Source organism: Bombina bombina, chromosome 1 (assembly GCF_027579735.1).
Source record: "Bombina bombina isolate aBomBom1 chromosome 1, aBomBom1.pri, whole genome shotgun sequence".
NCBI lineage: Eukaryota > Metazoa > Chordata > Amphibia > Anura > Bombinatoridae > Bombina > Bombina bombina.
The window spans coordinates 822,249,091-822,266,747 of record NC_069499.1 but is presented as its reverse complement, the minus strand read 5'-3'; the positions used below and the strand labels follow the sequence as shown (position 1 = coordinate 822,266,747).

The following is a 17,657-nucleotide window of genomic DNA, read 5'->3' as shown; positions in this document are numbered from 1 at the left end:
GCCACAAATCTGCAGGGGGCGGAGTTGCACCAGCAGTTCACAATAACTGCTGATGCAATGCTGAATATGTAGAGCGTAATGCTGTTCGCATTCAGTGATGTCTGTCTGATATGATCCGTCTGACAACGCTAAATGCCGACAGCATTTAACATTGCTCAAGCATTTCTGGTGAAATGCTTGTGCAATGCCAACCCCTGATCACTGGCAGCCAATCGGCTGCTAGCAGGGGCCATCAATCATCCCGATCATATGGGATGTTAGGTGGTGGAGAAGTTAAGGAGCAGCGGTCCAGTAATGATGGGTTGACCAGAGACGATGGGGCATCGATGCAGCATCCGCTGCTTAATAAATCAACCCCAAGGTAATCTCAGAGGTAAAAAGTGTATTAATATAACTGTGTTGGTTATGCAAAACTGGGGAATGGGTAATAAAGGGATTATCTATCTTTTTAAACAATAAAAATTCGGAGGAGGCGGACAGCGAATGCCAGAAATCAACCTGATCGAATACGATCGGTTTGATTGACACCCCCTGCTAGCGGCCGATTGGCCACAAATCTGCAGGGGGCGGAGTTGTACCAGCAGTTCACAATAACTGCTGGTGCAATGCTGAATATGGAGAGCGTAATGCTGTCCGCATTCAGTGATGTCTGTCTGATCTGATCATGTCGGACAGACATTTGATAAATAGGCCCCATTGACTCTACATACAGTCATTTGTTTTCCTTTCATTTGTATTTTCTCTTTTATATTTTGGACATATCTTTTAATACATGTGGCATATAACATATAGTTCCATATTATTATTGGGAAGCGCAGCTGTTTTTGTATATTTGTTTCAACAAAAGGTAACGAGAACCAATAAAATGTGATACTAGAAGTAGATTAGAAAATTGTTTAAAATTGCATGCCCTGTCTGAACCATGAAAGAAAAAAACGTGGGTTTCTTGTCACTTTAAAGGAACATTCCAGATGAAATTGAAGTCTTAGTGTGAGCTGACATGATACAATGTAAAAAATGCTGATAGCATATACTGTCGGCATTTATCATTGTACCAGCAGTTCTTGTGAACTACTGGTGCAAAGCAGCCCCCTGCAGATTTGCGGCCAATCGGCCGCTAGCAGGGGGTGTCAATCAACCCAATCATATTCGATCGGGTTGATTTCTGCCCGCTGCCTCAGAGCAGACGGACAAGTTATGGAGCAGCGGTCTTTAGATAAACAGATAACTTCTGTTTCCGACAAGCCTTGATAATTCGGCCCCAAAAGTTCTGAATAGAAGCATTTTTGTAATATACATGTATTAGCAAAACTGCTTCTAATAAAATATATAGCTGTTTCAAAAGTGTATTTAAGTATGCACCGTGCATCAGCATTTTAAACACAGCACTTGCTCAGAGAGCCTAAGGTGCTTTTACCATCTGGTTATGACTCAATTTGTTCATTGCTGACATGATTACAAGCCCCACTGATACTCTGGACAGCTGCAGTATTTAAAATGCTGGTGCACTGAGAATATCTAACTATGCATCTCATGCACGTGCAGGGCAAAGTTAACAGTAGTGGCTAGATTACAAGTAGAGCGCTAAATTATCACACGACTGCAAACTGGCGAGCTCACAGTAGCAATTAGCACTCAGAAAATTAACCATAGATCCGAACTCTGGTTAATTTTCTAAAAGGGCCCCAAATGCCCTCAAAATAGAGGGCATTATAGTTGTTAAATAAAAAAAGAAAGTAGCATTTAAAAGGCAGTTTTTGGGGTCTAAAGTTGGTTGGAGTGGGGTGCTAGAAAAAAAATGGCACTGAAAAGTGCCATTACATTGCGGTCTATGGGAACTGTGTGTTCCCTGTAAATATATATGAATATTTACACATATATATATATGTATGTGTTTATATGTGTATATACACATATTAACACATAAATATATATAGTATGTATATAGTCATATACATACATATTTAAAAACATGCTGCTATCGCTGTGTGAGGTTCTGATGCTGTCTCTGATGGCATTAGAACGAGGCTCCCATTGGACCTTATGGTAGCAAGCTCTCGTAAGCGCAATGTGAGCAAAGTTTGCATTGCTGTTAACTTATATCATGAAAGCGATATATAGCGCTCCACTTGTAATCTGGCCCTAAAACATGAATAATTTTTACTAGAAGCATTTTCGCTGATACATGTATATTGCAAATATATCTCTGTTCAAAGATGTAATTAATGTCCCTGGAATGTCCCTTTAAATATGTTTTTAACCTCTAAATCAAAGTGTTTTCTTATTGCACTTTTACATTCCTTTAATTTAGAAGAAGAAAAAAATGACTGAATTCTCTAGGGTACAGAGGGTAACGTGAATAACAGAGCAGGGGACAAGAAGGCGATCTGACAAGAAATGAACAGTCAATGTAAGAAACACTAAATACAACACAGAGTAACACAACAGATAAAGTGAAATGAAAAGAGGAATAAGGTGAAATGATTAATTTGAGAACAAGAGTGCAGAAGTGATGAACAATGAGTTCAAATAAAAATAGTGCTGAGAGAAATACAGTAAATATATAAGAGAACAAGTCGGGGGGGGGGGGGAATCAGAGGCCTAGTGCAACAGAAACCGTAAGTAGACAGCCAAAATCAATGATGCAAGAGAGAAACAAGCAGACATTTTATTTTGTTTTTATCTGAGAGATTTGGATTAAGAACCATATGGATATAAAAAGGGTGCAGAATGAGTGCAGAAAATTCAATGTACAAATGATAGCAAGAGTGCTAGACAAAATATAGGCTGTTTAGGGGGAAAAAGAGCAACCAATAAGAGAAAAAGTGGGTTGGAATTAAAAAAAAAATGGGTACAGGGACTAAAAGACAATGAGAACTCACATAACTAGAGGAGCCTGCTTTGACCATGAGGAAAACTGGACAAATAAGAGGTAGGCAAGGCTGGTGTCTCACCTGACAATTTGGATGGTAATGAGCCAGCTAATACAGGCTGCCCATTGTGCAAGGCAGGCTGCTCAAATTCTTACTGTAAGACAATGTAACAGCCAATCACAGATGTTCTCCTTTTACTCAAGCCCTACATACAGTGCTTTAGAGACAGCAGACCACACAAAACAGAAAACAAAGCGAAGGGGCCGATTTACCATCGGACGGACATGATACTCTGTAGCAATCATGTCTGCCCAACATTGCTGAATGCCGATAGCATACGCTGTCGGCATTTAACATTGCACAAGCAGTTCTGGTGAACTGCGTGTGCAATGCCGCCCCCTGTAGATTCCGATAGCAGGAGGTGTCAATCAACCCGATCGTATATCTGATCAGGTTGATTGCTCTCCGCCGCTCAGAGGTGGCGGACCAGTTAAAGTGAATGTAAATTTCGATGATAAAGTGCCCGGTTTTTAAAAATTCGATTAAAAACAGGGGCACTTTAATTCATCAAAATTTACATTTCACGCGTGTTGTGAAAATACCTTTTCATCTTGACAGCTGCTGCATCGCTTCCTCCGACCGTCGCAAAGCCTCTTCCTGGGTCTAAAATGAGGAATCCCGCTTTCTCCAATCACTGCGTTTAATCAGACACTGATTCCCCCGGGGTGGGGGGGGGGGGGAGCCGTGATTGGAGGATGACCAATCCGTTATTTCTGACATAGGAAGAGTCTTGCGACGACTGGAGGAAGCTGGAGCGGCTGTCAAGATTAAAAGGTAAGTATTTTCAAAACACAAGTGAAATGTAAATTTTGATTAATTAAACTGCCCCTTTTTTATTTTTTTCAAATCTTTATTTAGATATAAATATAAAAGATACAGACACAGAGAACCACACAGTTCTTTAGATAGATACGGTGGCAATAACTGAAACAAATTTTCCAATGAGTCTCTGGTATTTGTTGGGGCCTGTAGTGTCCTTGAGAGTTCTCTGAAATGGAGTGATGTCCTCATTCGACTGAAGGTAAGTGTTGCCTCCAACCATGTAGTCTAGACTATTGTATCTTGTATTTGATTTGCAATTGTTTTAACCATTTTTTCCTTTTGTTTTTGTGCCATAATTTCTGAACTAATAATATTTAACAGTTTAATAAAGAACATGTTTAACTTGAAGCATTCACAGCCTGATTAACCGTAAGGAATAAGAGAGGTGAGGAGGGAGTGAGGGGGTCTAGTGGTTGTTAAAGAAGCAGCAATGCACTATTGGGATCCAGCTTAATCAGGTGAGCCAATGACAAGAGGCATATATGAGCACTCACCAATCAGCTGCAAGCTCCCAGTAGTGCATATGTATGCTCTGTATACTCTTGTGCTTCTAAGTCCCACTATCAGCCACATACCAACCTCAGATCAGACCACTAGCCCTGCAGAGCATTTGTCGACCACATATCCACATCATACTAGACACTGTGCAGCTCCTCTGTCAGCTACTTCCCCACATCTGACCACTAGGTCCTGCAACCCCTTTGGCAGTCGGATGCTACGTCACATCAGGTGCTAGGTCTGCAGCCTTTTGGTGAACCACATGTCTCTAGCAGACCTTAGAGAATAACCCTGGCCCTGGTACTGTGCATAAGGGAGCATTCTATGGGGCCGAATTATCAAGAGCCATTCCCCCTGTTTTCCTTCAGGCTCACCGGAAACTGCAGTTAAGAAGCAGCGGTCTTACTACCACTGCTGCTTAAAGTGAATGTAAATTTTGATGATAAAGTGCCCGTTTTTTAAAAATTTGATTAAAAACAGGGGCTCTCAATCATTGCAAAGGGCCTTTGGGTTGTTGCACCAGTGCAGATATGTGCCTTTTGGGTCCTCTGTTTCACCTTGTGGTTACCTACGTTATGGCCTATGGGATTTTGCCGATGTCTGCCCAGTTGGTGGCTTATAACCCCTGAGAGTCTTTATTGGGGCACAGTTTCTCTTGATGTCTTGCAGTCTTTGGGGCTAGTGAGCTGTTAGGTTGGTCCCTCAGACCTTGTGCTCAGAATATGGCCACTATTACTATTTTCTGAATACCCAGGGGATTGCTATGGTCCAAGCTCCCTTCAGTCCCTAAGTTTGGCGCTGTTCGTGAGGGTGCTTTGTTGGGGTAGATCTCGCTCCCACTGGGGACCCCCCAGGAAATGGATACTCACTGTATGGCTCTCCTATAGGTGCATAGCCCCCTCAGTAGCATTACTGCCTTTGCCTTTGTATATTTCCACAGCCCTTGTGAAGTCTGTGATGATCCCTTTGGCCACTCTCTTTACACCTCGGTGGAGTCTGGTCTTGCCGTCCAGCTGTTCATAAGTATTGTGAGACCCCAATCACTCTGCAGGCTTAAGCCTTGTGGCGCAGTTTGCTGTGCGCTTCCCTGTGCTGTGAAACTGAAAAAACGGGTGCTGGGGATAATACCCTGACTGCTACGGTTAAGTTTTAGGCTGGTTATTTTATCTTATTGGTCCATATTTGGCCGGCACATAGACTTAGGGCATCGGAGCTACTTGTTCACGCAGCCATATTCCTGTGCGGTCAAGCTCTGCCCCCAAAGTGCCCTTGTTTTTAATCAAATTTTTAAAAAACGGGCACTTTATCATCAAACTTTGCATTCACTTTAAGGAGCAGCGGTAGTAAGACCGCTGCTTCTTAACTGCAGTTTCCGGTGAGCCTGAAGGAAAACAGGGGGAATGGCTCTTGATAATTCGGCCCCATAGAATGCTCCCTTATGCACAGTACCAGGGCCAGGGTTATTCTCTAAGGTCTGCTATAGACATGTGGTTCACCAAAAGGCTGCAGACCCAGCATCTGATATGACGAAGCGCATGTAACTGCCAAAGGGGATGCAGGACCTAGTGGTCAGATGTGGGGAAGTAGCTGTCAGAGGAGCTGCAGTGTCTAGTATGATGTGGATATGTGGTTGACAAATGCTCTGCAGGGCTAGTGATCTGATCTGAGGTGAATATTTGGCTGATAGTGGGACATAGAAGCACAAGAGTATACAGAGCATACATATGCACTACTGGGAGCTGGCAGCTGATTGGTGAGTGCACATATATGCCTCTTGTCATTGGCTCACCTTATTAAGCTGGATCCCAATAGTGCATTGCTGCTTCTTCAACAAAGGATACCAAGAGAATAATGAAAAATGAATAATAGAAGTAAATTGAAAAGTTGTTTCAAATTCTAGGTTCTATCTGAATTAAATAAATATTTTGGGTTCCTTGTCCTTTTAATCTATTGGAAGACTACTGAAAAAAATGTTGTACTTCCAAGTGATTAGTGTGTTTTTAACACATCTATATGTATTATTGGAAGAAATAACCACTGGCGATAGGCTGGAAAAGATACAGGGCTAGATTACAAGTGGAGCGCTAATTTACTGTGCGCCCGTAAACGGACAAATTTGCACGTTTACGGGCATGCAATAAATAACCAGCCAATACATTACAATAAGTGCTCAGAAAATTAACCAGAGATCAGATCTCTTGTTAATTTTTTAAATGTCCCCCAATTGCCCCAAAAATTAAGAGGTGTGTTGTGGTTTTGCAAAAAAAAAGCATCTTTATTTTTTTAAAATATAACTGCTAAAAGCAGTTATAAAGGGTTAAAAGTGGCGGGAGTGAGTTGTTAGAAAAAAATAATTGTAAAATGCCTTTACGTAGCGGTTTATGGGGACTGTTATTTCTGTAAAAATATATATTCTTATATACATATATATTTCAGTTAACGGGGCCTATTTATCAAAGGTCCGCAAGACCTCGCTGAATTCGGAGAGCAATACGCTCTCCATATTCAGCATTGCACCAGCAGCTCACAAGAGCTGCTGTTGCAACGCCGCCCCCTGCAGACTCGCGGCAAATGGGCCGCCAGCAGGGGGTGTCAATCAACCAGATCGTACTCGATCGGGTTGAAATTCCGGCGATTCCTGTCCGCCTCATCAGAGCAGACGGACAGGGTTATGGAGCAGCAGTCTTTAGACCGCTGCTTCATAACGGCTGTTTCTGGCGAGTCTGAAGACTTGGCAGAAACACGGGCCCACAAGCTCCATTCGGAGCTTGATAAATGGGCCCCAATATGTGTATATATGCATAGTAACACATAAATATATATGTTTATAAGCATATACATATATTAACACTTTTGCTGCCCATCGCTGCACAACGTACTCTCTTCCCTACGCTAGTTCTCATGCCGTGTCTGACAGCATGAGAACGAGGCTCATATTGGAGCTTATAGAAGCGTGCTCTCGTGAGCACCATGCTTCTGTGCAATGCAAATGTGAGGTTGCGTTCGCATTGCACCTCACTTGTGATAGCAGCATGTGCTGGTATTACCCAGTTGAGCGCAAATATCGCTTTCGCAGAAGCTATATTTTGTTCTCAACTTGTAATCTGGCCCACAGAAGGTTAAAAGATCCTGGATGAATTTTAAACATGATCTACCCTGAGCAACAAGACCTCTTAGAAACCTAAAGAGCATTCATGAGTCTCGCCCACTAACTTTGTATTTCTTACATCTTATGACAGTCATTTCACAGTAATATATATAGAGAGAGAATACATATTGCTATTCAAGAAGAAAATAAATTGATCTGTCGCACTGACTTGTTTAAAATCATGAATTTCCACAGCTTCTTCTGTGCCGTTCTTACTCCAGAAAGTTTCAATTTTATTCTGTGGATCAATTTCCATCAATACGGTTGTTTTTTCTCCGTTGCTGAAAAATTTGTATTCCGCATCGTAGACCTGCAGGAGCAAAAGGGAGGGAAACAAAAGAATAATGTAGTATTGTCTTGCTTATGGGCTCACATCTGAAATGCAGTTTAAGGATTTGGTAATAAAAACTTTTGAGGTCCTTTATATTTTTAGTACAGCTTTCAGCAAGTGATTAGACAAAATGTTCTGCAGGGAAAAATGTATATAGAAGTTATGATTATAATCAGAGGGTTTTCATTACAAACATCCTGTTCAGACACATCCAACATTTACTCTCTCACACATACACACACACACACATATACACAGTCCACACACACACACATACATACACATATACACACACACATACATACATATACATACATACATACACACACACACAAACATATACACACATACACACACACACATATATACACACACACACATACACAGTCCACACACACACACATACATACACATATACACACACACATACATACATATACATACACACACACACAAACATATACACACATACACACACACACATATATACACACACATACAAACATACATGCATACATATACTACATACACTCACACACATACATATAATACATACACACACATTTATACACATATACACACTTACATACATATACTGCATACATATACTACATACACACACACATACATGCATACACACACACACACATACATATTCTCTCACACACACACATACATACACATATATACACACATATACACATACATATACTACATACATACATATACACACACATATACACACACATACATACATACATACATACATATACACACACACACAAATGCACATTTGTGCATGCACACACACATATACACACGTATATATACACACACATATATACACACGCATATATACACACACATATGCACACACACACACATATATATATATATATATATATATATATATATACACACACACACACACACACACACACACACACACACATATATATATATATATATATATATATATATATATATATATATATATATATATATATATACAAACGCACACATAAACATATACACACACATTTACACACACATATAGGCACACATGTGTATGATGATATGCACATACATTTATACACACAAGCATGTACACATACACACATACATTCATTTACATTTTTTTTAATTTGTTTTCTTAGTATTCTTTGTTGAAAATCATACCGAGGTAGGTTTAGGAGCTGCTGATTGGTGGCTGCACATACTGTATGTGCCTCATGTTATTTGCTCACCCATATATATTGCTGTTTGTTTAACAAAGAATGAAGAGAATGAAGCAAATTGGAATATAGAAGTAAATTGGAAAGTTGTCTAAAAATTATTTTTTTTATCTGAATCTTGAAAGAAAATATGTGGGTTTCATGTATATTTAAACGCACAATTTAATAACTCATAGCAATGTACATAATTTTATTTTGTTATTATTTTGCATGCTTCTTCTGTGAGTTACCCCCTCAATGTTTCCCTTTAATGTGTTCCCAATTATTTGAATAGCCATCAAAAGTAATTCCCTAGGCCCCAATTTATCAAAGGTCTTGCGGACCTGATTTGACAGTGCGGATCAGGTCCGCAAGACCTCGCTAAATGCGGAGAGCAATACGCTCTCCGCATTTAACATTGCACCAGCAGCTCACAAGAGCTGCTGGTGCAACGCCACCCCCTGCTGACTCGCAGCCAATCGGCCGCCAGCAGGGAGGTGTCAATCAACCCGATCGTATTTGATCGGGTTGATTACCGGCGATTCCTGTCAGGACCGCTGCTTCATAAGTTGTGTTTCTGGCGAGTCTGAAAACTCGCCAGAAACACGGCCCTTCAAGCTCCGTACGGAGCTTGATAAATGGGCCTGCTATTGTCTTGATACCCATCTTAAGCACCTATTTTTTTTTTCTTTGGTGATTCAGATAGAGCATGCAGTTTTAAGCAACTTTTTTATTTACTTTTATTGTCAATTTTTCTTCGTTCTCTTGCTATCTTTATTTGAAAAAGAAGGCATCTAAGATAAAGGAGCCAGCCAATTTGTGGTTCAGTACCCTGGACAGAACTTGTTTATTGGTGGGTGAATGTATCCACCAATCAGCAAGAACAACCTAGGTTGTTCACCAAAAATGGGCCGACATCTAAACTTACATTCTTGCTTTTCAAATAAAGATACCAGGAGAATGAAGACAATTTGATAATATGAGTAAATTAGAAAGTTGCTTAAAATTGTATGCTCTATCTGAATCACAAAAGAAAATAATTTGGGTTCAGTGTCCATTTAAGTTGAAAATCCCCCCATACTCATTTGATTGGGGTGATTAACAAGCCTTGATTGCGCAAGAGCATGAGCGGCATTGCACAAGTTTTCGCAATGATAAATATTGGGAACAAAAGCCACCCACTATTTGCAAACATTTTAACCTTGTCCGGCTAGTTACTGATATATCTACCCCTAAATGTTCTCATTTAAAAAATATAACAAAAAAAAACATATTCATAAAAAATGGCCATTAAGTTTGTAAATACACCTAAATGATATAACTGTCAAAATTTTAGACTCTAATGACTGTTATTCTGTAAAAAAAAAAAATAGTTATTTAGAGCATCTAATAGGCTCAAAAGTCAGAAAATGTCTGCAAAAAAAAGTGATGATAAAATGATATTCCAAGCAGATGTTCAGTATGTGTTCTCCTGCCAGGAACATACTGTAATGACAGCTCTGTATTCATCTAAAAAAGACTTGCAATACACCTAACTGAGTTCAAACGACTCCTTTCAGGCGAGGGCGAGTGTGTAGATGTTTCAAAATTATGGATTTTTTTTTTTTTGCAGCTGTTTTTATTTGCTTTTAAATCTTCTGGTTCAGTAGAAACATGAATCAGGATATAGAAATTGTGCTGCTTTGTGCTATTTTTTTTTAGCAATAAAGATGGCTGTACTCTGTAATAATTACTGCTGAATTTACACTTTTTATCTTTCACTTTTGTCATTTTTGATTAAGGGAGCTCGGAAACAGAAATCACAGGTGTGATGTTAATGCAGCAGTCACATGTCCTCTTATTGCTCTAAGAGTAGCAGTAACATATCAAGAAGGTAAAGTGGGTCTATGTGAACAAGCCTATGGGGTTTATTTAACAAGGGCTGAATGGCCCCTGTTCCCCTTGTTTCCACACGAGCCTTTAGGCTCGCCGGAAACCGGAGTTAAGAAGCAGCGGTCTTAAGACCGCTGTTCCTTAACTCATACGCTGCCTCTGAGGCGGTGTATAGCAATCCGCCCGATCATGTACAATCGGGCTGATTGACACCCCCTTCTAGCGGCCAATCTGCAGGGGGCGGCATTGCACCAGCAGTTCACAAGAACTGCTGGTGCAATGATAAATGCCGACAGCGTATGCTGTCGGCATTTATCGATGTGCGGAGGACATGGTTCGCTATAGCGGATCATGTGCGTCCGCACAATGATAAATGGACCCCTATGACATAAAATGTATTTCTGCTCTAATAACTTTTTCAAATATTACATTTGTGTGATAAAGGTTAGGAATTTATTTCCTTTCCCTTTAAAGAGACATAAAATGCAAAAAGAAATTGCTCTAATTTTACTAGTGGATTATTGTTACACTGTTGCTTGAATATATCTATGTGTTTAACTTTTGCAAAACAGTTTAAAATATATTTAAAGTCAGCTTCAGTGCAGTAATGCACAACCAGGAGCTAGCTGGACACATCTGGTTAGCCAATGACAAGAAGCATATGTGTGCAGCCTCCAATCAACAGCTAGCTCCCAGTAATTCATTACTGCTCCTGAGCCTACCTTGGTATGCTTTTAACAAAGGATACCAACAGAACAAAGTGAATTTGATTACAGAAGTACATTAAAAAGTCTGTTAATATTGAATGCTCTAGCTAAATCACAAAATTTAAATTTTCACTTTCCTTTTGCTTTCAAAGATGATTGTACTAGCTTGATTGACAGATATTGTAGTACAGTGAGTAAGTCCACCAATCAGCAACAGTTTAAGCTCTGAGATCAATACTAGGACTGTGAATGTGGTGCCAATTACTGTGTTTAAAACGCTAAAGGGGCCTTTTTTTTAACACACTATTTCAAACTGTGGCAAAATAGTTATGATTAAAGGGATATGCAACCTGAATGTTTTCTTTTGTGATTTAGACAGAGCATACAATTTTAAAAAAAAGTTTCAATTTGCTTCTTTTATCAAATTTGTTTTTGTTTCTATGATATTCTGTGTTGAAGAGATAACCTAGGAGGGTAGGCATCTGGAGCACTATATAGCAAGAAATAGTTCCACCAACTAGAGCTCTTGCAAAACTACTGCCATAAAGTGCATTAAACACTAGCACACTCCTGAGCTTAAAGGGACATGAAACCAATACTTTTTTCATGATTCAGATAGAGCCTCCAATTTTAAACAACTGTGTAATTTTCGTCTATAATCAAATTTTCTTCATTCGCCTGGTATCTTTTGTTAAAAAGCAGGGGTGAAAACTTAGGGCCCCTAGCTAGATATCTACCATTCCAAAGAAGCAAAGTTGATAATAAAAGGAAATTGGAAACTTTTATTTAAATTTTTTTTACAAAAGAACATTTTTGGGTTTAATATCCCTTTTAAGTCACTGATTTTCAACAAAAGCTTATCAAGAGAAGAAATAAAATTTGATTATTCGAATAAATTGCAGTGTTTTAAAAGTGCATGCTCTATCTGAATCATGGAAAAAAAATGTATTTCCTGTATTTCATGACTGTTATCTACCTTTTAAGCATTACAACTTGCCTTCAAGGGCTTAGAAATTAGCATATGAGCCTACCTAGGTTTAGTTTTTAACAAAGAATACCAAGAAAACAAAGCAAATTGGATGATAAAAGTAAATTGGATTGTTTAAAACATTACATGCCCTATCTGAATCATGAAAGTTTGTTTGACTTGACTATCCCTTTAAGTCACAATTATATTAATAAGGGCTGTACTCTTGCAAATGTTATGAGATAAATGCCTTTAGGTAAATATATTTTTAAACCAAATTCCCTTAATTGTGAATTAATGGAGTCCTAGAGTATGTAGTTTATAATTACGGCTTGGAATGTGATCTGCAGCCTGAGATACTGGGGTCACATTTTCAATAATACCTCACAACATAATGACAGACTCCTGCAATTTCCTTGGCCACTATCACAAGAGCAAATGACTGTGCCAGCACCTCTTGCTATATTAATATATCTGTAGGCAGATTGCTTTGCACATTTATGGTGTCTAGTAACATCTCTTACTGCTTCCAGACCAGTGTTTTGTCTAATTTCCCTGACCCAGAAAGAAGGGAAACCTTCTATCAAAGTCACAATGCAGTCAAGCTGAATAGTCCTCATATTTAGCATTTTACCTCCTGATTACAGACAGAGAGCATTTTACTGTCTGATCAGAGACAGGGAGTGCTGCGCAAGAGACAAGGAGAGCTGTGCAAGAGACAGGGAGAGCTGCGCAAGAGACAGGGAGTGCTGCACATGAGACAGGGAGAGATGCACAAGGGACAGGGAGAGCTGCACAAGAGACAGGGAGGGCTGCCCTAGAGATTAGGGAGAGCTGCCCAAGAGTCAGGGGGAGCTGCCCAAGAGTCAGGGGGAGCTGCCCAAGAGACAGGGAGAGCTGCCCAAGAGACAGGGAGAGCTGCCCAAGAGACAGGGAGAGCTGCCCAAGAGACAGGGGGAGCTGCCCAAGAGACAGGGGGAGCTGCCCAAGAGACAGGGGGAGCTGCCCAAGAGACAGGGGGAGCTGCCCAAGAGACAGGGGGAGCTGCCCAAGAGACAGGGGGAGCTGCCCAAGAGACAGGGGGAGCTGCCCAAGAGACAGGGGGAGCTGCCCAAGAGACTGAGCAGCCCAAGAGACAGGGAGAGCAGCCCAGGAGATAGGGAGAGCAGCCCAAAAGACAGGGAGAGCAGCCCAAAAGACAGGGAGAGCTGCACAAGAGACAGGGAGAGCTGCACAAGGGACAGGAAAAGCTGCACAAGAGACAGGGAGGGCTGCACTACAGATTAGGGAGAGCTGCCCAAGAGACAGGGAGAGCTGCCCAAGAGACAGGGAGAGCTGCCCAAGAGACAGGGAGAGCTGCCCAAGAGACAGGTAGAGCTGCACAAGAGACAGGGAGAGCTGCCCAAGAGACAGGGAGAGCTGCCCAAGAGACAGGGGGAGCTGCCCAAGAGACAGGGGGAGCTGCCCAAGAGACAGGGGGAGCTGCCCAAGAGACAGGGGGGGCTGCACAAGAGACAGGGAGAGCTGCACAAGAGACAGGGAGAGCTGCACAAGAGACAGGGAGAGCTGCCCAAGAGACAGGGAGAGCTGCCCAAGAGACAGGGAGAGCTGCCCAAGAGACAGGGAGAGCTGCCCAAGAGACAGGGAGAGCTGCCCAAGAGACAGGGAGAGCTGCCCAAGAGACAGGGAGAGCTGCCCAAGAGACAGGGAGAGCTGCCCAAGAGACAGGGAGAGCTGCCCAAGAGACAGGGAGAGATGCACAAGAGACAGGGAGAGCTGCCCAAGAGACAGAGCTGCGCAAGAGACAGGGAGAGCAGCCCAAGAGATAGGGAGAGCAGCCCAAGAGACAGAGCTGCACAAATGACAGGGAGAGCAGCCCAAGAGACAGGGAGAGCTGCGCAAGAGACAGGGAGAGCTGCACAAGGGACAGGGAGAGCTGCGCAAGGGACAGGGAGAGCTGCGCAAGGGACAGGGAGAGCTGCGCAAGAGACAGGGAGAGCTGCGCAAGAGACAGGGAGAGCTGCGCAAGAGACAGGGAGAGCTGCGCAAGAGACAGGGAGAGCTGCGCAAGAGACAGGGAGAGCTGCGCAAGAGACAGGGAGAGCTGCGCAAGAGACAGGGAGAGCTGCGCAAGAGACAGGGAGAGCTGCGCAAGAGACAGGGAGAGCTGCACAAGAGACCAATCTGATAAAATGAAAAAAGATATTTACCTCTCTCAAATAAGGTAACTAAAGGGCCAATTATCTAAAGTTCTCCAGGCTGGCGACACTATTTAAGATTACTCGCCAGTTCTTCTATTTCCCTGGTAGAATTATCTAAAGTCACTTTTTACCCTGAAAATATGGTGTTTTGCTAAGGGGGCGTATACTGCATTTTAGTATGGGAAAGAGTTGCAGACATTACAAAACTGAACAATGAAATAGTTTTTTATAAATAATTAAACAAATAATTAAACCATTCACACAAAAAAAAACACTGGAAAGATTTGTTTTGTTAAGGTACATCAAAAATGGTAACAAAATTCTTCCCCATAAATCGTTTTTTATCAAAAATATAAAATTTGTATGTAAATTTCAGGGGAATAAATCGTATTAAATATCCACAGCGTAAATTCCAAAATTAATTTTTCATTCTTACAATACTTTGTTTTAATATACTATTCATTTTTATAGGTGGGGTTTCTGAATTTTCATGATTACTTTTGATTTAATTTAATTTTAATTTTTAATTTAATTGGGACATCCTAAAACATTTAATGTGAAAATGACTATTCAAACATATTCTGAAAATATCAGGAAATTTGATAAAACATAACAAAAGTTATTCGCATTTAACAATTTTGTTACAATCCTAAAACATTTAGGGGGATATTTATCAAAGGTCTGGCGGACCTGATCCGACAGTGCAGATCAGGTCCGCCAGACCTCGCTGAATGCGGAGAGCAATACGCTCTCCGTATTCAGCATTGCACCAGCAGCTCTTGTGAGCTGCTGGTGCAACGCCACCCCCTGCAGATTATCAACCAATTTCCCCCAAACCATTGTCACTACTGAATTTATAGTTACCAATATATGAAACAAACTCAAAATGTTATTCAAGGAGCTCAGGGAGGTTAAGTGGACAATTACTTAGAGTCAGTTACCTATACATTTAATTCTTTTTGCCTGCTGTTTGGACATAGGGCCCATGTCTGGATGGCAGAGTATAAAAATTGCAAGCTTATGGCACAATCATACTCCCTATTTTTCACTATAATGTCTAACTAATAGTTATACTCATGTCACACTGTTAGTTAATTTACTGCATTCTTTAGCTTTGCTGTACTAAGCTGGTCTCTCAGATATATAGATCTAATTGTGTTAAGGTAGGAACCTTTTACTCGCTATGTTGGTCACCTATACGTCAGCACTGACTTATCTTAAGATATATAGTACAAACCTATCATTTTGCGCTCAATACCAAGGTACTGACTTTACCTACCTTATTTAGATCAGCTGGACTGATCAATAATACCAGCTAGCTGTGTTCATATTCTCTATACATACCCTGTCTTTCTCACAGTTTTACTTGCTCTCCTCCTCGACATAGTAACATTATATAACTGGCGCCCTACACCTTGACAGTCTCCTTTGGCATACTCTCCATTAATTGTATTTATCTTACCACCATCCCCCCCCCCCCCTACTATTCCATAATATGTCTCCTAGTCTCAGGAGAATTAAAAAAGCGGTTTCTCTTGCTTATACCGCACCTTCCATCACCCCCTTAGTATCTCTTTCTTTTACATATTGCACCATATTACGGAACCTATCTAATTTAACCAGACTAATAGGTTTGCTTGACTTGTACCTGCTAAGTTTTTCTTCCTTCAACATATACCAGGGACCTTTTTGAGACCGGATATATAGCAGTTAATACCTTGATGCGTGGGTCGGTAGGCCCTACTATAGTTCCTGCTTGTTATTATTAAGGGGGTTTTGGTTTTGATCTTGATTTTGTTACAGCATATTTAATATATTACATCTTTCATTTTAAATGTTATAAAATCGAGGTATAATGATGAGATCCAAAGATGGTCTTTTTGGCCTATATTTGCCTTACTTTATCTTAATGCTTTTAGAAGGTCTCTTAATGTTGGGCATTCTCTATATACAATGTCTACATGGTATGTAAACTGTTATTCTTCTCATTTCTTATGTGTTTATTTCGCTACTTCAGGAATATTGAAGCCTTTATTGTATGTAACATGTAGCGCAAAAAATTATTTGCATAACTGTTGTATGCCTTTCATTGTACCTCAATAAAAATATTTATAAAAAAAATAAAAAAAAGACCGCTGCTCCATAACCCTGCCCACCTGCTCTGAGCAGGCGGCCAGACATCGCCACAATTCAACCCGATCGAGTACGAATCTGCAGGGGGCGGCGTTGTACCAGCAGCTCACAAGAGCTGCTGGTGCAATGCTGAATACGTAGAGCGCATTGCTCTCGCATTCAGCGAGGTCTGTCGGACCTGATCTGCACTGTCGGATAAGGTCCAACAGACCTTTGTTAAATAGGGTCCTTAATGTAGGCAGCTTAATGTAAAAAGAGCTTAATTCACCTAAACATCAATCAATTGCCTTGAAACTTGGCACAAGCTCAGTCTTTCCCTTTCCAAACCTATCCTAGAAGTTTCATGGATTTTGGTTTCCCACAAGGCAAATGAGTGACATTAAGCTTGATTTTTGGGGAGCATAATGTGGCTTAACGTACAAAATTTAACTTAGATGTTAACCAATTCCCCCCAAACTTCCCACAATACATTATTCTATCTATTCAAACATTTTCTGAACATTTCAGGACATTTGATAAAACGAACCAAAAGTTATTTACATGTAACTATTTTTTTACAATCCTAAAATATTTAGGGGTCAATTTATCAAAGCTTCAAATGATAATACGATGGAATCCGCTAGAATCTCGCATCATATCCGACACAAATTGAATCCGCCGTAATTATTAAAGTGTCAAGATCGTCAAATGTTGAAATGTGTGACATAATATAAGCTCCCACGATCTCAATCCGACGCAGATCAATGCTTGCGTCATCCCAGATGTTTCGAATACACATTTGACTCTATATGACCCTTTTTCCAATTTACCAAACATTCAACGGGTACGCTT

General features: G+C 40.7%; 1 protein-coding gene across 1 annotated transcript in view; it reads right to left on the bottom strand.

Annotated features, from left to right (window-relative positions):
* TNMD (tenomodulin) overlaps positions 1 to 17,657 on the bottom strand; it is a 195,507-nt gene that overhangs the window by 99,300 nt on the left and 78,550 nt on the right. Inside the window, exon 3 of the mRNA XM_053699399.1 lies at positions 7,571 to 7,711. Coding sequence (XP_053555374.1) covers positions 7,571 to 7,711 — 141 coding nt within the window. The remainder of the gene's footprint in view (positions 1 to 7,570; positions 7,712 to 17,657) is intronic.